Here is a 27,251-nt window from a genome sequence, read left to right on the forward strand (position 1 = left end):
CAATTCACAGAAAGTATTGCTGTGAAACCAGTGTTCGTTTTATAAATTGCTTTGAAGGTAAAATCTCATCTGTATGCGATCATTCACAAATGTTAATAAACATGGTTTTGTTCCAGATGAACAAACAATTCGACAATAACGGTTTTTCGTGAGTTTTAATTTAACGTTTCAATAACAGTAACGTACATTTTAATTCGAATAACATTCAGTATAGCAGTATACAAACGTTTGTTTGGGAAAGCCCGATACAGCGTGCAGCGTGCAGAAGCAGAAGCGGTGGTGTTGCCAACAGTAAATAGCTATAACTACCAACTACAGATTTCGTAAATATTAGTTTTATAAGACCAGAAATGAAGTTATTCAATTAAATTCGTTTAATAGTATTAACCGCTTTGCAAATTTTGATATTCCGTACTTACAAAAAAACATTCCAGAAAAAAACTGTTTACTTTCACGATTTTTTTCAAGCCAGAAAAAAAAAGCCGTTTTTTTGCAACTCTCTACGGCTCACTCAACGCTGTAATTGTAGACTATTTGATTCTTTTTCAATAATTGCATTCAAGGTTTTCAAAGGCATCCAAATTTGGGTAAATGCAAGAAAGGCTGGCAACATAAGTGCATTCAAATTAATTAAAAAATAAATGAATATTATGAACGCATCTTTGCATATCTAGGGAAGCGTTCGAATACTTTGTAATGGTATCTATTTATATCAAAAATTTTAATAGTAAAAGAATTTAACAAATGTTTTCAAAATGTAATTTATTTTGTTACTAATCATTTCTATATGTTTATAAAACTTTTATTAGATTCAACAGCAAAATTTTAGGAAATAACTTGCAAATGATATTGACATTTTGTGTTGCACGTTCAAAATGTCATCAGTCTACTGATTATGGTGGACGTGGCCTAGGTGGTGAATATTTTTTGTTGTATTATGTTTTCAACATCGTCATAATATAATAAGGAAATGTCTGAAGCGATTGTGCCCAAGGGTCAGCCGACTCCCGGCGGCGATCCTGAAAAGAAGGGGTGGTTGTTCAAGTGGACAAATTACTTAAAAGGTTATCAACGAAGATGGTTCGTGTTATCGAATGGATTGTTATCATACTACAGGTAAATGTTGCAATTACTCTTTTGTTATTCCTCTTCCTACAATAATAAATCCAAGTGCTACCTCGTAATATGTTTATAAACTGTATAACTCGGATAAATAGGACGTATTCGTTGAAAAGTTTTTGCTGATCATTTTCACTATAATGACGTTCGAATGTTTTTTCCTATTTTTAGATAAAACATAGCTAAAAGTTAACAGTTGCGAAGTTTTCTATATTAGGTGGTAGCATCCGTAGCCCTATTATGCGGCAGTATGGGCAACTGCAGTGATTAGGCAGTAGTTATCAATAATTGATAGCCTATGCATGGGTATCCTTGACTGCCCATTACTCAGACTCTTGGCATGTTAATGAGTTTCATTTAAATGATTTGTAAACTTATTACTACTTTATACAGTCCTAATTGGCAATGAGAGTTTTATGGAGATTGCAATTAAGTTCATAAATTATTTAAAATTTATGCACAATACATGTTCCTCAGTGTTGCAAAGCGAAATTAGTTCTTGTCAGAAACAAACAATTTTGGGATTTACCAATACCACTTTATTGCATAAATAGGTATAGTTGTGTACATACAATAGTAACTTAAAATAAAAATAATGACTGAACATATGTGTGACAGCCACAGATGTCATATATACCATAGATCAAGCAAACGTATCTACTTAGCGTGTCAAAAGAACTCAGTGAAATCCACTGAGTTGTCCGTCTTTAATCGCAGCTTGCAGCTTTCGGGCGTCAATTTTTGTAAGTTGAAGTCAATCAAAACATAAAAAATGCCTCGTTACGTGATATTCAATTGCAACAACACAAAAATTATGAACAATCAAGAGCCTGAGACATATTTAAAATTACAGGCAAGAAACAACTTCACTACAAAATTTGACACGCTCGGCCCCTATACAAATAGATGAACTTGTTTCTTCTATATAAATAAAGTTCTGTGGTGACAGCCTTTACCACTTACTATATTTGTTTTGACATATGCCGTCAATCACTTGACACTAATTTAAATCACAGTATTATAAAGAATACTATTATACAGTATGGCCACTTCCACTCCCCGCTGAAAGTGCCGCCCACCCCCTCTCGGTTACCTCACAGTTACCGCCTGTCAAAAACGCGAACAATCGACCTGTCATATTTCACTTATACAAGCATAGTACATGTTCACCTACACGAGCTTAGACTGTGTGCTAGGAACGAGCCTCTTTCATATATTTGATCTCCAGTGTCTGAGATGTGCTTGAATGTTATCCTTAAGGGTCGCTCACACTGATTAATTCATTTATTAATATTATGTATGAAAACGATGATTTTTTTGCAAATTTAACTAAAAGTTCTATACAGGGTGGCTCCTGATAATGAACCTAACAATGTCGAATTTAACAAAAAAAACCACGGTGTATAAGTGCTGAAAAGAGGAAGTTCATAACAAGCGGTGATAAATTAAAACAATTGAAGGGAGTGTATTAAATCAACATTTGTTACGAATTCCTTCTACGCACTTGTATTGTACGTTTTTCAGTTCATACTGCCCTTTATAGTTCCAACATGACAAGTAATGTACTACTTTGTGCACTAGTGTATGGAAAAAATACCATATGTACTAAAAAGATACTATTACAATAATTGTAGTTCTATACAAACTTTGTTATTATTACTGTACAGTATATGATACCTAAAATAATCTGGTCACAACATTATTGTTTGTTTGAACCAAGTAAGCTAACACTAAGATCAAACAAGATGAGTCACATCACATCCATTATCTCTCAACAGCAATTATGTAAGATACTATCAACTCTTAATTATACTATAGCAGTGAGTAAATTCCATTTATAAATATATTTACATATTTTGTGATAATGACATAGTGAATTCATTATAAATATCTAACGGCTTTGACCTTATGACATGGCCTAATACCAGATCTGCTTGAAAAAAAATTAGCTAAAATCCATACTTACTAATATTATAAATGGGAAAGTGTGTGTGTCTGTTTGTTAATTGTTTGTCCGTCGTTCACGGCAAAACGGACGAATTGTCGTGATTTTTTAAATGGAGATACTTGAAGGGATGGAGAGTGACATAGGCTACTTTTTGTAGGTTATAGATATAGTACATTACTACAGAGGCCGGGACAAAGGGGGTTTGGGGCAACCCCATTTCCCGCCGAGGTATGTATAGTGCTTTTCTCAAACATGGTATGAAATAAATAAAGTAGTAGTAGTAGTAATCACTTTATTGTGTACAACAGATTCATATACAGTTTACAGGAACAGAGGTACAAAGGCGAACTTATCCCTATAAGGGATCTCTTCCAGCTAACCTTAGATTAGATGAGAGGAACATTAAAGTAGGCAAGATAGACAAAGTCTACTGAAAATAGTAACTTTGGATGGCTGTATCTCCTAAACGGTGCGTCGTAGCGCAAAAATAATCGAATTTTCGTTTCCCTTTGATACTCCGTATACGCTTATAAAAAAACAAAAAGTTAAAAAGAAATTTAAAAAAAAACGAAACAATTTTTTTTGTATGAAAACGCACCCAAAATCAAATATGCAGTCGGCACGTCTATAAAGCCCCTTATAGTTTTTTTTTTAATTGGCTAAATACCTGGATGTTATGTCACAATTATCTGTGTTTGGAAATTAAAAAAGAAGACTTTGCCGGCCTTGGCCTGCAAGGTTTGTATGAAATTCCATTATCTATCAATCGTCCTAGCCGCACTTGCAACGTCATACTTCGCTGCCAATTATAAGGCACATAACATCAATATTTCATACCATGTTTGAGAAAAATAAATATATAGAAGTAAATATAAAAATAACACTCATTATAGATTGTTTTGTATTGCCTCAAACACACACAAACATGTTCTAGTTACGGAGTATGGATGCTAATTGTGATAATACATGCAGCGGCTTGGTTAGCACTGACGGGAACTTTATCAGCTGTAACCAGTTTGCATGTTAATTAGGTGACTAGTGAAGACTAACCCACTTATAAAAGTTACTGAAATGATTATTTTAACCACACCTCGGACACTGGCGATCAAATATATGAAAGAGGCGCGTTCCTAGCACACATTCTAAGCTCGTGTAGGTGAACGCGTACCATGCTTGTATGAGTGAGATATGACAGGTCGACTGTTCGCGTTTTTGTTCAGGCGGCAACTGTGAGGTAACAGAGAGGGGGTGGGCGGCACTGTCAGCGGGGAGCGGGAGTGGCCATACTGTACGATAGTACTCTTTATTATACTGTGGTAAAACAGTTTTTTTGTCATTTTAAAAAGCTTGTAAAACTAAGAATCGTTAATCATATCAGATGCTAAGGCGAAAACTAGATTGTGCTAGTGGTTTACAACTGATAAAGATGGCGCTGCTGTACCACAGATTATACAGTAAGACTTGCTTTTTGAGCGTACAGTAAAGTTAGAAACAAATTATGGGACGCGTCACACGGACGCGGCTGACGATCGCGACTGATAAGTGTCTGTCTTAAATCGAAAAGTGTCTGTCTGACAGTCTTAAAACATCCAGCGCGCCAGATGACGCCCGGACGTCCATGCGCTCAAGGCCACATCCACGACTTACGTCCGATAGTTTGCACAATTCAGTGTATATTCATTATCTAGATCGTGGCAGTGGCGTGCCATAATTTGTTCATAGTTAACTCTGATAGTCCAAAGTTAACGTTGACATTCCTGTAATCCTGACGTAATTTCAACGTACTAACGAGATTTTCGTAATCGTTCCAGAAATCAAGCAGAGATGGCGCACACATGCCGCGGCACCATCTCTCTTCTTGGCGCCCTCATCCACACGGCGGACTCCTGCACATTCGTCATCAGCAACGGCGGCACGCAAACCTTCCACATCAGGGCCCATGATGAGGTGGAGCGGCAGAGCTGGGTGACTGCGCTGGAGCTGGCTAAAGCCAAGGCCATGTGAGTGGGACAGCCTGACTCTCTATCTCTCTCTTACAGCAATGGACTAATCTTCAGCATCAGGGCCCATGATGAGGTGGAGCGGCAGAGCTGGGTGACTGCGCTGGAGCTGGCTAAAGCCAAGGCCATGTGAGTGGGACAGCCTGACACTCTATCTCTCTCTTACAGCAATGGGCTAACCTTCAGCATCAGGGCCCATGATGAGGTGGAGCGACAGATCTGGGTGACTGCGCTGGAGCTGGCTAAAGCCAAGGCCATGTGAGTGGGACAGCCTGACTCTCTATCTCTCTCTTACAGCAATGGACTAACCTTCAGCATCAGAGCCCATAATGAGGTGGAGTGGCAGAGCTGGGTGACTGCGCTGGAGCTGGCTAAAGCCAAGGCCATGTGAGTAGGACAGCCTGACTCTCTATCTCTCTCTTACAGCAATGGGCTAACCTTCAGCATCAGCGCCCATAATGAGGTGGAGTGTCAGAGCTGGGTGACTGCGCTGGAGCTGGCTAAAGCCAAGGCCATGTGAGTGGGACAGCCTGACTCTCTATCTCTCTCTTGTTACAACAATGAGCTTCAGCATCAGAGCTCATAACAGGGTGGTGTGGCAGAGCTGGCTAAAGCAAAGGCTATGTGAGCAGGGACAGACACTCTCTCGCTCCTGTGCAGTCAGCACAGTGTGTACAAGACTAGTGTGTTGTGTTGATAATATCAGGGTTTTTTGTGACTTTCGTGTGGTACAGTCATCGTCACAAAGAAGTGATGATTTCTGTACCTTGTCGCTTTTAATCGTTTGACAATTTCGTGTGACATTTCAAATAAGACGTACAAATATGACAAGGATATAGAAATTATCACTTATTTATGCCGGTGACTGTACTCATGACCACTTCATGACTTCACGTAAAATTTACCAGGCTACTTAGCGAGGACGGACTTGTATGTACACTTAATAACTTAATCTAAGGTAATATTTTTTTGAGTACAGATGGTGTTTTTTTACGCACTAGTGCGAGAAGTGCCCAAAGAAGCTCACCTGAACTGAAAAACGTCGTACGATTACACGTGCGAAAATCGTGTCGATTTAAAACACTCCCTTCGGTCGTGTTTTAACTTATCGCCACTCGTTTCGAACTTCCTTTTTTACGCACTTGTATCGTAATGTACTATTTCTACTTTGCAGAAGAGCACAGGAGTCAGACGACGATGAGGACCAGATGTCCGGCGGAGCAGTCGTCTGCGCTGAGGGCGAGAGCGAAGACGCCGGTGGCATCGCGCGCGAACTCGCTGCCAGGTAAACTTTATTTCGTTAAGACGTGGTTAAGAGGATACGGAAATTAAGTTCGCCTTTTGTACGCTGTTTTATTTTGTGCAATAAAAATTAAATAAATAAATAAATACAGGAGGGCGATTTTTGAATCTCGCATACGGGATTTTGTCACTAAAATACCGGTTGACTTGCTTATTATTTTCAGTGACAATTTTCTGAATTCGAACGCGTGAAACTCAAAAATCGGCCCGCAGGAGGGGTCAATTCTCCATACAAACGCTCTCGGCTATTTCTTCCCTGGTTTTTGAAGATAGAGCAATAATTTTTTCAAGACAGATTATTATTATTTTTATCTGTGTCGGCCAGTTTTGATTTTTTTTGATATTCTTATTTTTAAAGACCCTAGAGCCCATCAAATATTTCCAAAAGCGGCCTTATTGATTATGGCGCAAAAAAAGCTGTGGTATTCGAAACTGGTAACAATTACCCAAAAAAACTAAACGGTCCGACACAGATTATTTCCTTGTTATTTAGATTCTCAAATTTTGTTACGATTGATTAAGTTTTGAAGGAGGAAATAGTCGAGAGCGGAACCTCGATTTTAAAGGTCTTTTTGCAATATCTTTTAACTGAGTTGTTCTGAATGGACAATTCTTTTTTCGATAAATCTAGTTAATAACACTAGTATATTTAACTAAAATTCCCACATTGAAAGGCTCGCTCCTGTAGCGTCTTAAATGAGCCGAGATTTTCATACGGGGCTTAGTATGGGGTTCTTCAAAATAGGGGTGTATACATATAGGGATGTAAAGGGATTGCGACGACCATGTAACAGCTCTGGAATTGCATAGCGGCCGTCTTCATACTTCGTCCTAGTAAGAAATATGGGGACGGCCGCTACATGACGTCACCGCTTTCTTAGGAAATCCGAGCTTACTAGTGGTAGATTAGAGAGAGAGAGAAAATTAAAAAAAAAGTTTTAACAGTTACAATCGCGATTAACGATGATGCGATAGCTAAAAGAAAATCATAACCGCATCAATCGTACCTTCTTTTCTCATCTCAGTTTTCATTATTTTTTAATGTCATGTAAACCATCTTTGTTCCAGGTTCCATGACCTCCGCACCTGTTCGGAGCTGGTGGCGCGGCACGGTTCAGCTCTCCAGCGGTCTTTGGTAGACCTGGAGATCCCACCTTCAGACACTACGAAACAGGTCTCCGAGCGAGCCACGCTCTTCCGGATATCCTGCAACGCCATGATGAATGTGAGTACTACAGCTGGAAGTTTAAGGTTCAGCTCTCTAGCGGTCTTTGGTAGAACTGGAGATCCCACCTTCAGACACTACGAAACAGGTCTCCGGGCGAGCCACGCTCTTCCGGATATCCTGCAACGCCATGATGAATGTGAGTACTACAGCTGGAAGTTTAAGGTTCAGCTCTCCAGCGGTTTTTGGTAGACCTGGAGATCCCACCTTCAGACACTACGAAACAGGTCTCCGAGCGAGCCACGCTCTTCCGGATATCCTGCAACGCCATGATGAATGTGAGTACTACAGCTGGAAGTTTAAGGTTCAGCTCTCCAGCGGTTTTTGGTAGACCTGGAGATCCCACCTTCAGACACTACGAAACAGGTCTCCGAGCGAGCCACGCTCTTCCGGATATCCTGCAACGCTATGATGAATGTGAGTACTATACAGCTGGAGGTGTAAGGTTCAGCTCTCCAGCGGTCTTTGGTAGACCTGGAGATCCCACCTTCAGACACTACGAAACAGGTCTCCGAGCGAGCCACGCTCTTCCGGATATCCTGCAATGCTATGATGATGACTATACAGCTGGAGGTGTAAGGTTCAGCTCTCCAGCGGTCTTTGGTAGACCTGGAGATCCCACCTTCAGACACTACGAAACAGGTCTCCGAGCGAGCCACGCTCTTCCGGATATCCTGCAACGCTATGATGAATGTGAGTACTATACAGCTGGAGGTGTAAGGTTCAGCTCTCCAGCGGTCTTTGGTAGACCTGGAGATCCCACCTTCAGACACTACGAAACAGGTCTCCGAGCGAGCCACGCTCTTCCGGATATCCTGCAATGCTATGATGATGACTATACAGCTGGAGGTGTAAGGTTCAGCTCTCCAGCGGTCTTTGGTAGACCTGGAGATCCCACCTTCAGACACTACGAAACAGGTCTCCGAGCGAGCCACGCTCTTCCGGATATCCTGCAATGCTATGATGAATGTGAGTACTATACAGCTGGAGGTTTAAGGTTCAGCTCTCCATTGGTCTTTGGTAGACCTGGAGATCCCACCTTCAGACACTACGAAGCAGGTCTCCGAGCGAGTTACGCTCTTCCGGATACCCTGTCCGCCATGATGAATGTGAGTACTTTCTTACATTTTTTCGTGCTAAATTACAAAACAGAAAATGATACTGAGAGACTTTGGTGAAGCAGTTTAAAATAAATAGATACACAATATTTTGGATTCTGCAATGACCGTCACTTTATACTGATGATGGTGATGGTTAGGGCCACTTGCACCAACGAAAATGGAGGGTTAACCCGAGGGTAAAAAAAACCGGCCAAGAGCGTGTCGGGCCACGCTCAGTGTAGGGTTCCGTAGTTTTCCGTATTTTTCTCAAAAACTGCTAAACCTATCAAGTTGAAATCAATTTTCCTAGGTCTTTACAAAGTTCTACTTTTGTGATTTTTTTTCATATTTTTTTAAACAATATCTGGGCGACCGAGCTTCGCTCGGTTCTATTTTAATATATCACGTCTTTAGATAAAAAAAAAACTCTTATAAATACAAAAACAAAAAAAAAGACAAAAAACAAAAACTTAATTTCTGGCCGGGATTCGAAACCCTACGATCTATCTGCGTACATTAGACCGACCTCGTGCGACTGAGCTACGCGGAATCGATGCGCGCGCGGCGAAATTAAGGACCATATTTTACGTTTACAAATGCGAAAGAAAAACTCATGAAAACTCGAAAATTCGCGTTTTCCGGGATCTAAGGCTACGCTAGATCGATTTTTCACCCCCGAAAACCCCCACAAAACAAATTTCAGCGAAATCGTTAGAGCGGTTTCCGAGATCGTCGGTATATATAAATAAATAAATAAATAAATAAATATACAAGAATTGCTCGTTTAATAGTATAAGATATGGTTCAAAAGGGGGGGGGGGGGGGGACACTTTTCTTTCCTTTAGGAGCGATTATTTCTGAAAATATTAATATTATCAAAAAACGATTTTAGTAAACCCTTATTCATTTTTAAATACCTATCCAACAATATATCACACGTTGGGGTTGGAACCCTAACAAAACATTTTTTTTTTTCACTTTTTATTTTACCACTTTGTCGGCGTGATTGATATACATATTGGTACTAAATTTCAGCTTTCTAGTGCTAACGGCCACTGAGATTATCCGCGGACGGACGGACGGACAGACAGACATGGCCAAACTATAGATAAGGGTTCCTAGTTGACTACGGAACCCTAAAAAGTGGGCCTTACCGATGTAAATTAACATTATGACTGGCATGGTATGTAGAAGACACTCGTACACTTTTTCATTAAGGCCATCATGGTTCTCCGAGAGTTGTGGCCTATAGGGAGGCCCTAGCGAGAACCATGGAGAACTACTTATCTGCTACTATGTAAGTATGTATGGTAGAATGATTAGCTGGCTATGGATAAGGTCTGGTGGCTCAAATGGAACAGTCATGGGTTAGCCCTATGCTGACGTATGTTTAAATTTCATCGTAATTTTAGAAAATATAGACTAACATCGTCTTCGGTTACCGCGATAGTTACTCATGAAATAAAACTATGGAAACGGGTTAAATCGCGTATAATGAATTTAAAATTCGTCCCGACGTTTCGAACACTTTACAGCGTTCGTGGTCAACGGGTGGCTGAGGAAGAATTACAATGTGCAAAACCTACCCACAAGAAATATTAACGAATCATGACCACAAATAATATAGATGTTTAAGGCAGGTTCACACACTATTAACGTCAGGATGAATTTTAAATTCATTATACGTGATTGAATCCGTTTCCATAGATTTATTTCATAGACTAACATCCTTAACATTAATCGAATTTTACTTATTCTTGTTCAGGCTTGTTCAGAATTCATGAGCGCAGCGGCAGCTTCGAGCGCGCGGATGTCGCGCGCTCTACAACACGAGAGGGATCAGAAAATGCGGCTCCAGGAGGCGGTAGAGCAGCTGGCCAGACAGCACGACAACTTGGAGAAGGCCGTGTCTCATCGCACAGGTATGTAGAGTCTATATTTAGTTAGTTTTAAACAATACAGAGAAGAACAGGCCAGCCAGAGTAAAGTAACACGTCATGACATCCCAATAACTTGGGGAAGGCCGTGTCTCATCGCACAGGTATGTAGAGTCTATATTTAGTTAGAGTTTTAAACAATACAGAGAAGAACAGGCCAGCCAGAGTAAAGTAACACGTCATGACATCCCAATAACTTGGGGAAGGCCGTGTCTCATCGCACAGGTATGTAGAGTCTACTATTTACTCTTAGTTAGAGTTTTAAACAATACAGAGAAGAATAGGCCAGACCTGGGAGGTAACGGAATGGGAGAAAAAACCTTGGGACCCTTTTTAGGGTTCCGTAGTCAACTAGGAACCCTTATAGGTTCGCCATGTCTGTCTGTCCGTCCGTCCGTCCGTCCGCGGATAATCTCAGTAACCGTTAGCACTAGAAAGCTGAAATTTGGTACCAATATGTATATCAATCACGTCAACAAAGTGCAAAAATAAAAAATGGAAAAAAATGTTTTATTAGGGTACTCCCCCTACATGTAAAGTGGGGGCTGATTTTTTTTTTCATTCCAACCCCAACGTGTGATATATTGTTGGATAGGTATTTAAAAATGAATAAGGGTTTACTAAGATCGTTTTTTGATAATATTAATATTTTTGGAAATAATGGCTCCTCACAGACCAACCCCTATAGACATCTATTACAAGACGACTCGCGGTGGCCAGCCTTCCTAGTATTTGCACTGATATAAGCGCGGGCGCTCGCCGTGCCCGATCAGTATCGACCAAGTAACAGACCCGAAAGCAGCGCGTGTTTTTCGCACAAAAAAATTGGAAAAGGGTATTTTGATGCCTTAAAGATGTCCACCTGTAGTGTGAAATGGTGTGGAAAGGTAACAAGAAGCTCAAATTTAAAAACAGACGGCATTACATTCCACAAATAAGTCATATTTATAATTTATTCAGAGCCGGCATAGGTCAACTTACATTGGCCACTTACGCGTCAGTAGAGGGACAGTCATACTTCTGTCCCTTTTCATCTGGCGCGACTGCCCGCCGTCCTTGAAACGGCCAATCACAGCGCGCTTAACACATTCCCCGCCCGCTCCTCGCACCCCAAACACTGGTGACTCGTATCGCGAACCAAATATACAAGACTGCCACTCTATAGGAGGTTCTCTGTGTGGCTCCTAAAGGAAAAAAAGTGCGTCCCCCTCCCCTCTAACTTTTGAACCATATGTTTAAAAAATATGAAAAAAATCACAAAAGTAGAACTTTATAAAGACTTTCTAGGAAAATTGTTTTGAACTTGATAGGTTCAGTAGTTTTTCAGAAAAATACGGAAAACTACGGAACCCTACACTGAGCGTGGCCCGACACGCTTTGGTCGGTTTTTTCTTACTAGAATTGAAAGAGCTCGCGATTCTGAGTGGAAACCACATAACAAATTCCAAATCCGAAAAAAAAGTTTGGTGAAATTTGAAAAAATGCCCAAGTTATGGGTCGCTGTGCTAAAAAAAAAACCGGCCAAGTGCGAGTCGGACTCGCGCACCGAGGGTTCCGTACAAAATTAAAAATTTATGGTTTTCGTAATTTTTCCTTTATCTATGCTATAAGACGTTGCTTCGTACCAAATTTCAAGATTCTGAGTTCATGGGAAGCACCCTGTAGGTTTTGATTCCCTTGCAAGTGTCGAAAATTTGCGGCATAAACGGCTGTATCTTTTGATTGCGTTGGCTTAGAAGTTTGATTTTTTCACAGCTTCAAGGGACAGTAGACCTGAGTAATTGATATAAATTTCAGCTTCATACCTCCACGCGTTCCTGAGAAAAAGGGTCTTGACAGACGGACGGACGGACGGACAGACGGACAACAAAGTGATCCTATAAGGGTTCCGTTTTTTCCTTTTGAGGTACGGAACCCTAAAAAGTTCCATTTCTACTCTTTTTTTTTTGCCAAGCTGTAGAACAGGCCAGGGTGAAGTAACATGTATCTATAATAACTTAGGGAAGGACGTCTCTCATCGCACAGATATGCAGAGCATCTTTTTAGGTGGAGATTTAGATAATACAGAGTAGAGCAACGCGCCAGTCAACATGACTACTTTGTGGCCGTCTTTGATCGCACAGGTTAGTAAATAGTGAAAATATTTTTTTTTTCTGTAAACCAGTGCTTAACTACAATTTATGTAAATCTGTAACTTATTGCTTTGTCTCATCATCCGATCCGATATCGGATGTAGGAAGAATTACAAAGGCAAAAAAAATCAAAGATGGCGGCTTAAATGTATGGGATATCGGTCCTATATCCGATATCGGTTCGGATAATGTGAAAACGCACATACGCGTTTTAAAATACTAGAGAGGTCTGAAAATGTGGCATCAAGAGGCGTTAGAACAGCTTGTCAGACAATACAACAGTTTCGAGAAGCACTTTGTCGGCGCAACCTACCCATCACTACACTAGTGCGGAAAAAAAAAACACCATCTGTACTGAAATAGTATTTTCTCAAACATGCAATGAAATATTGTCTTTACGTTCCTTAAAATGGGCTGGGAAGTATCGCTTTTTGGGCGCAACAACTCGAGAGGACTGTAAAAGGATTTCATATTATTTTTTAGGCCTAGGCCTGCAAAGTAACTTTTTTAAGTAAGCTGTCAGTAAGTACTGTCATGTCACTTTTTTTTAATTTTTGTGTGACCTGGATACTTGTCACACTTGACGTTTGAGTGTATTCCGATTTGGTTCCAAAATGGATCCTAGCGTATCGTTCACAAACAATGAATAATGTAATTTTAGAATAAGCTTTTTATCGTTGACTTGCACGTGAAATTCGTTTAATTACTAGTATTCATATGTCTATTTGTATTTTGTCACTTAATAAGTAAAATATTGTCCTTTGGAGCATTTTTTTTTATTTCATTGCATGTTTGAGAAAAGTACTATACATGCCTCGGCGTGAAAACGGATCCCGGCCTCGTATCCCTATCCGGTATATACCCACTTGGCCGGAAATCCTCATTTTCCCAGCCTCTGATGTAATGTACTATTGCACCCGAGTGTAACACAAAACTTTTCCCCTCACTATAGCGAGGAAAGTACAACGCAAAAAGCGCGTTTATCCCTGCTTCCAGTAGTTCCACAGGTGGTAAATCATCGTCATCACTAGATTCACTCACTTTTATAAATTTTAAAGCAGAAAAAGTGACTATATTCAAGGTCAAATTACTTTATCCACTAGTGGATAAAATGCTTTTTTACCCGCTGGTATTGAAGGACAAATCGCGTGTTTCCGAGATAGTGAGGGGAAAACAATATTATACTAACCTTCCTTAAATGCTCAAGACTGATTTGTATGTATGTGCTAGAAAATACTCTTATCAGCATTGCCAGAACATTTTCGCCGACCGTAGCTTGAAAAAATGAGTCGGGAGGGTTCTTAGCCATGTTTCATGAAAATCGGTCTAATACGTCGCGGTCGGGGGTTTTTTCAACATTTCAATTTTTTGCGTCGGGGGTCAAAAACATAAGAGAGCGCGTACACGGGCAACTTTTGGCAGCGACTTTTTTGTCGCGACCATGGCCTAGTATGAAAGTACGAACACGAAGCGACGCAACTTTTCATACAAATACGAAAGTCGCCGAGCAACTTTGTCGCCTGTGGCGCGCACCTTAACCTAACCCATGCGCGGATCCAGGGGGGCGGGGGGGTCATGGGGGTCATGACCCCCCTGGAGCCTAGGTTGGCCATACAAATAGACCACGTGACCCCCCTCTGGGGCCTGGGCCTTTACCACGTGACCCCCCTGGGCACGAAGCTGGATCCGCGCTTGCCGGCTAACCACAAAATTAAAATTTTGAAAAAACCCCGACCGCGTCATAGTAGACCGATTTTCATGAAACATGGCTAAGAACACTCCCGACTAACTCAGCTTTCAGACAAAAAAATAAATCTAAATCATCCATTCGGGATGCCACAGACAGACAGACAGACACGTAAAACTTATAACACCCCGTCGTTTTTGCGTCGGGGGTTAAAAATAGTTTTCAGTAAGAAATAGTTTATTTGTTACCTTACAACATTAAATATTGCAGGCAGAAGGTACATCGGACTCTATGTACATAGTTTAATAACAGTTATCTACTCAATATAATTGAGATTATAGACTCCAGGCTCTTACGAGCCGTGACGAATGCCGGGGATAACGCAAGGAGGATTATGATATTTTGAGATTATAAGATTTTCTATTTCACCTCTCATGTCCTAAAATATCCGTATTTATGATATAGGTACGTAAAATTGCTTTTTATGCTCTATTTTGTAGTAGATACATAAAGTAAAATTTGTAAAAAAGAAGATTAAGGCAATCAGTCCAACAGCCATACGAACAACTTTAACTTCATAGAATAAACTCTCCTAAATGTGAGTACTGGCCACGGGACTCTCGACGCAGATCGGAATTCAAATCCTCATTTTAATCCGTCAAACCGACGTAACATTATAATGTTTGTTATTGTTGTCAATTTATTATCTAAACGAATCTGTAGAATAAAGATCTGTTCATTGTGCTTGTGATCCGTGACTTTCTACTCCAGCTGCCCTCTCATATTCCCTCTCCCTCACAAATGGTAGCAGCGTGCGGTTCCAGAATCTACGCGCCTGAGAATAATCGCGAGATGGCATCGACGAGTTATAGAAATATTGAACCATTGAACAAGTCAAATTATGACACATGGTGCTTACAAGCGCAAGCGGTCCTGATAAAAAACGACTATTGGGATATCGTTAGTGGCGAAAAGAAATTATCGCAAGAAGCAGATGAGAAAACGAAGTCAACTTTCATCAAAGAAGATTTGAAGGCAAGGGCTGAAATTTTTCTTTTGCTGTCACCTTCCGAACTAAAACAAGTGAAGATCTGCACGTCATCAAAAGCCGTGTGGGACAAATTAAAAGCGATTTATCAAAGCACCGGCCCTGCGAGAAAAGCAACCTTGCTAAAACAATTGGTTCTAAAACGGATGACCACAAATGAAGATATTCGTGATCACTTAAATAATTTCATGGATATCGTGGATAAGCTAGCCGACATGGACATAAAAATACCATCGGAATTGCTCAGCATAATGCTACTCTACAGTTTGCCAACTACATTTGAAAACTTTCGCATCGCGATTGAATCAAGAGACGCCCTGCCCGATCCTGATGACCTGAAGGTAAAAATTCTAGAAGAATATCAGGCCAGGAGTGGTAGTGAACAACCAGAGCACTCCGAAGCGTACCATTTCAAGAAAAAGAACTCGAAACCGTACTGCAAGAGCTGCAAAAAGAAAGGTCACACTACTGAGGCATGTTGGAGCAAAAAGAAGACTTCAAATGAGAAGATGAACGGAAACCAGACTAGCAACTTTAACGTTTGTCTGAGTACCGCAAATTCAAGCACCGGAGAAGATATTTGGTGTTTAGACAGCGGCTGTTCTTCCCACATTTGCGGCGACAAATCTAAATTCTCCAAAATAACCTCCGAAAACGGCGCGCTTAAGTTGGCATCAAGAAAACACACAAGTAATATTGAAGGAAAAGACAGAGTAACAGTCAAAACAGAAAAAGGTGATGGTTACAACATAGACGACACCTTATTCGTTCCTGATGTATCAGTAAACCTAATGTCTGTTGGAAAGATCACAGACAAAGGATTTAAAGTCATCTTCGACAAAGATAAAGCTCTGATCACACAGAAGAATGGCAAAATATTACTGAAAGCACAGAGAAGAGACGAATTGTACTACCTTAAATTCAAGAAAGAAGCAACTGCAAACTACACACAAAAAGGGCTTTCTGACATCATGGAGTGGCATTTAAAACTTGGTCACATAAATGAAAGAGATCTTAACAAGATGGCCGCAGACAACCTTATGCGTACGGATTGAACCTACGTAAAGAAAAATTAAATACCTGCGAGACATGCATCAAAGGCAAGATGTCAAGATTACCTTTCACAAGACATGATGATCTTTATACGACGCAACCGCTAGAAATTATGCACAGCGACGTCTGTGGACCCTTCAAATGTGAGTCACTGACAGGCTCAAGATACTACGTCACATTCATAGATGATTTTACTCGATACTGCTACGTGTACTTCATCAAGAAGAAAAGCGACGTATTCAAATGTTTCCAAACTTACAAAAACGAAGTTGAAACACTTGAAACGCTCCATAACAAGAAAATTCGACACCTGCAATCTGATAACGGGTCAGAATACCGCAACAAGGAATTTGACAACTTTCTCGCATCGCATGGCATTCAAAGAAGATTGACCACTGCTTACACGCCCCAAATGAACGGCATAAGCGAAAAGAAAAATCGTTCCTTATTAGATAAAACCAGATGTCTGTTGATAGAAGCCAATGCTCCCCAAAAACTCTGGGCAGAAGCGGTATCTACGGCAAATTATCTTATAAACCGTAGCCCTTCAAAAGCATTAAATGGCACCATACCGTTCACGAAATGGATGAACAAGACACCATCTGGAAATCATCTTCACGTTTTTGGCAGAAAGACCTTCGTTTTGAAAAAGAACAAACGAGGTAAACTGACACAAAAAACCAAAGAGGGTGTATTTGTGGGATACTCGTTGACCTCTAAAGGCTACAGAATCTACATACCCGAAGATGACGACGTGGTAATAAGCAGGGATATCAAGGTCATAGAGAAAATGTACTTTAAAGACGAAAATACAAGCTATGAAGACCTCGTATGCGAAGAGGAGCGCAACACAAAGAAATCTGAAAGAGGAAACAGAAATAAACATCAGAATAGTCATGGCAGACGACATATAGAGGTAGAAGTCACGGATCACAGGCATGAAGATATTGAAGATCCCCTCAAAATTCCAGTGTTATCAGCTCAAAACAGGCACAATGCAACTAGGGTTTGCAATCCGGATATTCGAATATCCGAATTATTCGAATATCCGCCAATATTTTTATCCGAAAATATTCGAATAATCCAAGTGAAATTATCCGGATAAACGGATAATTTCTATAAACATTATTTTTTATTTATAAGTAATATATTTAATAGATAGACGTCACTGAAACCGATTTCGATCAATTCTTAATACGGACAATGTTATTGCTAACAAGTTAACACCTATTTATCTTCAAAATCAAACTAATATTTACAAAACAAAGAAAGCATTCGTGGACAAGAAGTAAGCAGAATGCCTCACCCCACGCACTCAGTTCTTATCAAATATTCGATTAATTGGATGATTAAAAAAAAACAGAAAAACGTTCAAGTATTATTTTTTAATATGAAAACGTTACCCCAACCTACTTTCATTAGTGTGTGTGTGGATTGAGTGAGCACCTTCCGAAAATAAAAAAAAATATGCTGATCATTTAGTAAAAGTTCTAAAACAATTGTAAAACGAATCTCTGAATTTGTAAAAAGATAAATCAAAAGATACAGCCATTAACATGTGCTCACTCAGTTCTCACAAAATACCAACGAAAACAGTGAATATATTCATTTAACATATAATATTTATATACTAACATTTAGTAAAAAATAGGCCAACCTACCTCTATAAATATTAGATCACCTAGTGACGTATTAAATTTTTTACAAATAGTTTCTTATGCTCACTCAATCCACACACTTTTGAAAAGCCGAATTTTGATGAAAAACATAAGATTTAAACCGCTATTATATGTGTATAGTTTAGTAAAAGTGAAATGGGAATTTGTAAAATACAAAACGAACCAATAACGTGTCAGGTTTTTTTATAATAAATTTTTGTAAGTGCTCACTCAGTCCACACGTTTTGAGAAAGTTAAAAATGTAAATATCTTACGATTTGTAGCACCTAAGACACTCGAAAGTACTTCAACATTTAGTAAAAATTTTTACTAAATATCCACCATCTAATATTTTATATTCGTTGTCTGGTTTTAAAGATATTCAGACATAACTTTTCTCATACAAATGTATCAAGTAGGGTGACCACACTATGTCGGCTCCTGATTTTCCCCGCCTTCCCATTGTCATATTGAGATTGGGGAGTTTCGTTCAATTTTGATAATAGTTTACCGGATTTGTAAGTGGGAGCGAGAAAAGAATAACTATTTCTCGCTCCCACTTACAAATCCGGTACGCTCATCTGTTAGCGCGATTAGATTACCAGGTTCTGGTTTCTTACTAGTGAAGTATTATATTCTTTGTTTCTTACCAATTATCATTCATGTCCTTTTTAATGCATGCATGTCGATATGGTTATTATCCTGACGTCGATAAAAATTACACAATACACATCATCACTTGGCCAAGAACATAACCTAAAAACAGTTTGCAGATGGATAATTAATATGGTATTAGTTTAATATTATCAAAATTGAACGAACGAAACTCCCCAATCTCAATATGACAATGGGAAGGTGGGGAAAATCAGGAGCCGACATAGTGTAGTCACCCTACTTGATACATTTGTATGAGAAAAGTTATGTCTGAATATCTTTAAAACCAGACAACGAATATAAAATATTAGATGGTGGATATTTAGTAAAAATTTTTACTAAATGTTGAAGTACTTTCGAGTGTCTTAGGTGCTACAAATCGTAAGATATTTACATTTTTAACTTTCTCAAAACGTGTGGACTGAGTGAGCACTTACAAAAAATTATTATAAAAAAACCTGACATGTTAGTGGTTCGTTTTGTATTTTACAAATTCCCATTTCACTTTTACTAAACTATACACATATAATAGCGGTCTAAATCTTATGTTTTTCATCAAAATTCGGCTTTTCAAAAGTGTGTGGATTGAGTGAGCATAAGAAACTATTTGTAAAAAAATTAATACGTCACTAGGTGATCTAATATTTATAGAGGTAGGTTGGCCTATTTTTTACTAAATGTTAGTATATAAATATTATATGTTAAATGAATATATTCACTGTTTTCGTTGGTAGTTTGTGAGAACTGAGTGAGCACATGTTAATGGTAGGGATTGCAGTACCGGTACTGTTTTAAAGAACCGGGATTTTCGGTACTTTCGGGACTGGTCTAATTATTTCGCTTTTTCAAATAAAACAACATATTTTTAGGGATTTTACGCCTTTTATTATTATATTTCTAGAACCGAACCGTCCCAGCTTCGCTCGGCGTATTATTTTATCTGTCTTTTTTTATTACTTATCGGGATTCGGGAGAACAAGCAAAAAATTGTGAGAATTCCACCTAAACCCGACAATCTGGCAACCATAAGGCACCAATGGTTACTGTTGCAATACATTGCACCGATTAAGTGATCTGCCATTACTGGGAGATGTTTAATCGCTTAGTAAAAGAAATGACAAATACTACTAAAGAAATATAATAAGTTAATAACTGATTATAGATCGTCAGTAAAACCTCACAAAATTCCCCAAAGACGTCATTTGAAGCAAAGGATGTAAAGGTAACAAAACATTTGAGCTAGTGCACTATTTTATTGCTAATCAGAAGGAACGTTCTCGAGAACGTTGGTCGTTTTCTGGAATTTTTTTTGGAATACCGCAATACCACATTTGTATATAAACGTTTTTTAAAAGTTTACATGTTTATAGCGGTTATCTTTAAAAGTTAGTCATAAGCCATCGCCGACTTTTTTTTAGACCTACATATTATTATGTATATGGATAAGAGGTACAATTCCACCATAGGTTATTTTGTTATATTTATGTCGATCGGTATGGGCAGGGTTTTCGATTGAAACTCTTAAGCAGCGTCATTTTTACCGACTTGATTAGCACATATCGTCATGTTTTAATCAATTTATAACAATTTATTACAAAACCTTGGGAGGAAGGTTTACCTCAAGAATCACTATATTCATACATAGGTGAAAAACGTATGAAAATCCGTTTAATAGTTTCTGAGTCTATCGCAAAATTAGCAAACACACAGACATACGCGTTGGGAGACTTTCTTTTATAACATGTAGATAAATAAGTCAAATGAGAAATAAGATTGAGATAGGAAAAATAAATACACAAATTAATATAACAAACCTTCACCAAAAATACAAAACTCCACTACCGACTAGCGGGACTAGCTAGAGTATCGCGGTGGCTACGTCAGCCAGTCTGCCACTGCCACCCGCTATTAAATAGTTATTAGGCGCGTGTTACTGTACCTACGCCTATTTTTTAACTGTATAAATAATATAAATAGAAATAAATACATTTTGTAGCAAAAAAGTCATTAAAAAGTATTTCCCGAAAGTACCGAAAGTACCGGGATTTTTCAAGTTGATTTCCCGGTTCTTTGCTTGGCTAAAAATCCCGGGAATTCCCGGTACTTTCGGTACCGGTATTTCCCGGGAGCAAACCCTAGTTAATGGCTGTATCTTTTGATTTATCTTTTTACAAATTCAGAGATTCGTTTTACAATTGTTTTAGAACTTTTACTAAATGATCAGCATATTTTTTTTTATTTTCGGAAGGTGCTCACTCAATCCACACACACACCTTTCATTACTGCTAATAGCTAACGTGAAGTTATCTGTAAAACCGTACTTAATAAGGGAGATTTATACCTAGATTTCCTGGTCCCTTGTTTTTTTGAAATTGAAATTTAGCGCCTCACTCCGAATTTAGCTGTTATCAGTTCCATGGCAATTTAGTACGCCAGAATTCCCTCCACTTCACTAAGAAATATAAGGCATTTTCCTTTTAAGTCCTTAGTTACATTCATACACAAAAATCGGTCTAATTACTACTTATACTTTGAAATCTTAGTCGATCTACTGATCAGCTTGCAAACTAAAACCCATCAAATTGCTGCCGAGCAATTTGAGGCGTTTTGGATTTGAATATTTAAATAAGTTCGCCTTTGTACCTCCTCCTTCTTCATTTTTTTAAATTTTATGTCTTGTATATTTTATGTTGGTGGTACAATAAAGAATTTACTTACTTACTTATTTATCACCTCTCCCCTTCCATTGGTACTTTGGTACCAGCCACTGTGCAACTAAGGTCTAAAATGATCCACACCTGGATAGGAAGTGTCTTCGACTAATTGGTCTTCTTTTTTTTGGTTATTCTGTTTTGAACGAGTACCTATGCTCAGTTGCTCATTCCTGTTCTAAGACCCTAACCAGGACGCTTTTGTTTAGAGCCTACGAAAAGAGTTTTCAACTTTTTATATTAAGTATCCGATCCGGTCCAAGATGGCATCTGGTGCGGGCGTAGGCATTTATGCAAATGACTAGTGACTACAGTGGTAGTATCAGCATGGGCAATTATGCCACTGTCTTTTAAGCCGAGACATACGCAATAATTACCTGTGTACATAAGAATATAGTTAGACAAACCCAAGGAAAGAATATCTATATACTCAGCGACAGTCAGGCGGCACTCAAAGCCTTCACCTCGCCCAGAGGTGACTCTTGACTGGTATTAAACGGCATCCAAGCTCTTAACAAGCTTGGAAGGCAAAACAAGGTGCAACTGGTATGGATACCTGGGCACGATGGCTTCATTGGCAATGAAAATGCTGATGAACTTGCCAAGGCCAGGTCTGAAGACAACGTCACAAGGAACCATTAAAACGGCTATGACGGACCATACAAAGGCTAATCACCAAAAAGAGTGGGATGCCCTGGTAAGTCTGAAGCATTCAAAGCTCTTTATGCGGAGGGTAGAATCTGGATGGAGCAAAAAGCTAGGAAAGCTAGGCAAAAGACAACTCCAAATTATAACGGGGGTGTTCACAGGCCATTACGGGATCAAAGTAATGTTGGCCAAGATGGGACACGCTGACTACACAGATTGTCGCATGTGCGGCGAAGAGGAAGAGACCGTCAGACATCTAATGTGTGAATGTCACGCCCTCGCCAGACAAAGAATGAAGAACTTTGGAGCAGGCTACCTAGTACCAAAGGACATCAGAGAGCTACCCATGAGCCTCATCATCCGATACGTGGAGATGGTCGAGAAGCTCCTGAATAGCTGAAGGATCTTAAGATCTAAGGGGGTAATTGCACAAAAGATCCCGATGGGTCGAAGTGTATCCGGAAGGGCCCCGCAGATTTAAGATAAGATGAGTATCCGATCCGATCGAGCGAAGGACCGACTCCTATACATTCTCGAAATCATTCAGGGCGCCATCTTTGATTTTTGCCTTTGACATCCTTCCTATATCCGATATCGGAACGGATAATATGACAACGCTGTATCGCCTATAACCATCATCATATCCAATGATGTTGTCTCACGTTCCACTCTACACAAGCCATCCTCTCTACCATCCATTTCCAAGGTAAAGGTGTTGTCAGAAAAACTTCTCGTTATACCTAACACCTAACTATAATCACTACTACTAACTGTCTTATATCGACAGCTCACTATCTGATTGCAAGATTCTAGTCATAGAACTAAAGATAGAGAGCTAGGTGTGTTTCAATTTCTACAGTTTGCTGATTTACGCAAAAAATAAATAAAAATGTAGGTAAATTTCGCATTATGGCGCTCATCTATCTCAGCCGTTATCAATTCCACGCTTATACGCACCTGTAACATTAATTTTGTTCCATTTAATAAATTATCCGAAATTATCCGAATTATTCGAATATTCGAATAATAAAAATTGTATTATCCGAATTATTCGAATATTAAAAATCCGTCGGATAATGCAAACTCTAAATGCAACAGATCCCATTCAAGAGGACGAGCCAGAAGAAGCAGACAACTTCGATGATGCTCCAGAGTTTGCTGAGATGCCCGAAAACGAGATTCAGAATATTCAGATGCCCGAAAACGAGATTCAGTTCAGATGCCTGAAAACGAAAGGCAGATACCTGAAAACGAGAGGCAAATATCTGAAAACGAGAGGCAGATACCTGAGAACGAGAGGCAGATACCCGAGAATGGGAGGCCCCAAAGAGAACGGCGAAAACCTTCATGGTGGAAAGACTTCATACTAGGTGACAGAGAACAATGTCACATGCTCACAGAGACAAGCAACCTCTTTGACGAAAATGAAAATGACTAATACTGGCATGACGCGATAAAAGCTGAAATAAGAGCACATGTCAAAAACGGGACATGGAAAATCGGAAAGAAAACCTAAGATATGAAAGTTGTAGATTATAAAATGGTGCTTAGAAATAAAATCGGACCCGATAATAGCGTCACTAGAAAAGCAAGATTTGTTGCAAGGGGCTTCACACAAAGACCAGGAATCGACTACAACGAAACATACGCTCCCGTTGCGAAATTAAGTTCGATCAGATCTGTCATTGGCATTGCTATGGAAGAAGGGTTACAGTTGAACCAGATGGACGTAACAACGGCGTACCTAAATGGAGAACTGGAAGAACAAATCGTTATGAATGTCGACGATCTACTAATTGCCTACTCAAGTCCAAAGATACTAAATGAAGTCAAATACCTACTAAATTCCAAATTCGAGTTGAAAGATATGGGAAGACCAAAGAGGCTTATCGGCATAGATGTGTCATATAAGAAGAACGAAATAAAAATAAACCAAGAAAAGTTCATTGAAGACACTCTTAAGAAATTTAGAATGGAAGACTGTAAGGCTCCCCACAGACAGTCTTAAAAATTCATAATCTTAAAAAAAACTTGTATGCAATCTGACAGTTCAAACTGACACTGACAAGACACTGACAGATCTGAACTGTCAGATTGCATACAAGTTTTTTTTAAGATTATGAATTTTTAAGACTGTCTGTGGGGAGCCTAAACCAGTATCCACGCCATTGGAGCCCGGTCTGAAATTAGAAAAAAGCAAAATTGAGGAGACTCAACAACTGCAACTCCCATACAAAAACTTGATTGGTACACTCATGTACATAGCAGTGGCAACACGACCAGACATTATGTTCGCCATAAGCTACTTATCACAATTTAATGATTGCTAGAGTCTGGCTAGCCAAATATTGTTGACAGATATTTCCTTGTGGTATCACCAATTGTCTATGGTTTAAAAAAAAGGCTAAAAGTCTGCTGTCAATTTATGTCACTTGTTCAAATTGTTCGCGGGTTAAAGGGTAAATCTTAAATATTATAACAATGACGATACCAAGCGAGGTCCGCTATTTGCTGTTTAAGCTAATAAATAATTACAACCAAGAGCGAAGTCGACGTGAAGCGGCATATAATGAAAAACTGCAATGTTTACAAGTCGTAAACAATATAGTAGGTTGGTGATCTATTAATATTTTGATACTTTAAGTACTAGTTCTAACATTTGCCTATAACTTTGATTAAGTATGTGAATATAATAAAACTTAAATCTCATAAACAGGAAAAGAGTGTAAAGACAAGGAGAAACTCGAAGCTCTGGGAAGCATTAATAAAATAAAAATATTGGAACGTAACGACTTACTTACGAAAAACCAATATTTAGAAGAAATCAGTGAAGTGACTGGTCAGTAGTAATTTGATATAAAAAATAAAATAAATAATATAATTTAGCCTATATACGTTCCACTGCTGGGCACAGGCCTCCTCTCATGTCTGAGAGGGCTCAGGCTATATAGTCTCCACGCTAGCCCAATGCGGGTTGGAGACTTCACATAAATCTTTGAATTTCTTCGCTGATGTATGCAGGTTTTTCCTCACGATGTTTTCCTTCACCGTAAAGCTAGTGGTACATATTAAATGATATTTCGTACGTAAGTTCCGAAAAACTCATTGGTACGAGCCAGGATTTGAACCCGCGACCTCCGGATTGAAAGTCGGGCGTTCCCCATTACTTCTTGTAATACACGTTAATTATTAATATTTAAATGCCAATAACCATCGTAAAACTTTTAGGTTAATACGTCAAATGCTAACAGATTTTGTCAAATTTCTGTACATATGTATATTAGCAATTTCTATTGATTTTCAATATAAGTGTGCACAGAAAACAAAAATATTTTCTAGTATCAAAACTATATCTCCTACTATACCAAGTGTGACCAGCCCTAGATTTTTTGAATTTCCCGCCAAAAGTTGGGGCAATATTTCATTAGCCACACTCTATAACGAAGAGCACTTCAAGTGCGCTAAAAGAGTACTTCGTTATTTAAAAGGAACAAAGAGTGTGGGCCTGACATTTAAGAAAACCGGCAACGATTTGCATGGAATGGCCGATGCGGACTGGGGCTCATGTTAAGCTCGACCGAAAGTCTTTTTCAGGCTACTGTTACAAATATGCTGGTGCATGCATAAGCTGGATGTCGAAGAAACAAAAGAGTATCAGCTTATCAACTGCAGAAAGTGAGTACATTGCTTTGACTGAAGCCGCGAAGGAAGCTATCCACTTGAAGAACCTTTTCAAGGATCTGGGAGCTAACTACGAGCGCATACTCATTCTAAATGACAATCAAGCCGCCCTAAAGTTAAGTCAAAATTCAATGGTAACGTCAAAGTCGAAGCACATTGATTTGAAGATGCACTTTATTAGGGACTGCATTCAAGAAGGAGCAATAGAGGTGAAGTACCTACAAACCGAAGATATGGAAGCGGACCTTCTCACCAAAGCTTTGCCTGGCCCACGGCTAATGAAATTGAAGAGCAGCCTTGGGCTCTGCTGATGGCCTCGATAGTGCCGTGAAGAGGAGTGTGAGTACTGGCCACGGGACTCTCGACGCAGATCGGAATTCAAATCCTCATTTGAATCCGTCAAACCGACGTAACATTATAATGTTTGTTATTGTTGTCAATTTATTATCTAAACGAATCTGTAGAATAAAGATCTGTTCATTGTGCCTGTGATCCGTGACTTTCTACTCCAGCTGCCGGCTCTCATATTCCCTCTCCCTCACACTAAATAAGCTCCTTGATCTTGATATCCTCGAATTATAACGACCTTTGATAATGCTTGCCTCTTTAGAAATTGTCCTGGACCACTGGACTGTCGTTTATTAATTAGAGTAGTATAGGTTGGAGGTCACGGAGGATTGTAATGTCATCTTTTTGTGCGATTTTATTGCCGGTGACTGTGCTAGGTACTATTACTTTCCTTTCCTTTCCTTTGATTAAGCCAAGATTAAGCTATCAAACGGAAAAAAGATAAATATTTGCGCCCCATTGTTTGGGGCGAGGAAGAAATCTTATACTATTAAACGAGCAATTCTTGTATATTTATTTATTTATTTATTTATTTATTTATATATACCGACGATCTCGGAAACCGCTCTAACGATTTCGCTGAAATTTGTTTTGTGGGGGTTTTCGGGGGTGAAAAATCGATCTAGCGTAGCCTTAGATCCCGGAAAACGCGAATTTTCGAGTTTTCTTGAGTTTTTCTTTCGCATTTGTAAACGTAAAATATGGTCCTTAATTTCGCCGCGCGCGCATCGATTCCGCGTAGCTCAGTCGCACGAGGTCGGTCTAATGTACGCAGATAGATCGTAGGTGTCAGGGTTTCGAATCCCGGCCAGAAATTAAGTTTTTGTTTTTTGTCTTTTTTTTTGTTTTTGTATTTATAAGAGTTTTTTTTTATCTAAAGACGTGATATATTAAAATAGAACCGAGCGAAGCTCGGTCGCCCAGATATTAAATAAATAAGACAGACGCGTCATTCGTTTTAGAACGTTACCCTTGTCTGCAATAACAAAACGCAACCAAG

The 27,251-nt window shown here is 39.2% G+C and overlaps 1 protein-coding gene across 2 annotated transcripts in view; it reads left to right on the forward strand.

Moving 5' to 3' along the window:
• Positions 1-881: 881 nt before the first annotated feature.
• LOC125236696 (oxysterol-binding protein 1) overlaps positions 882-27,251 on the forward strand; it is a 66,888-nt gene continuing 40,518 nt past the window's right edge. For both annotated transcript variants that reach the window (XR_007178229.1, XM_048143610.1), the window contains exons 1-5: positions 882-1,116; positions 4,879-5,067; positions 6,242-6,352; positions 7,438-7,594; positions 10,460-10,616. Coding sequence is in view for 1 of the 2 variants with exons in the window: in XM_048143610.1 (XP_047999567.1) it covers positions 971-1,116; positions 4,879-5,067; positions 6,242-6,352; positions 7,438-7,594; positions 10,460-10,616 (760 nt within the window). In the remaining variant the exon portion in view is untranslated. The remainder of the gene's footprint in view (positions 1,117-4,878; positions 5,068-6,241; positions 6,353-7,437; positions 7,595-10,459; positions 10,617-27,251) is intronic.

This window comes from Leguminivora glycinivorella, chromosome 19 (assembly GCF_023078275.1).
Source record: "Leguminivora glycinivorella isolate SPB_JAAS2020 chromosome 19, LegGlyc_1.1, whole genome shotgun sequence".
Taxonomy (NCBI): domain Eukaryota; kingdom Metazoa; phylum Arthropoda; class Insecta; order Lepidoptera; family Tortricidae; genus Leguminivora; species Leguminivora glycinivorella.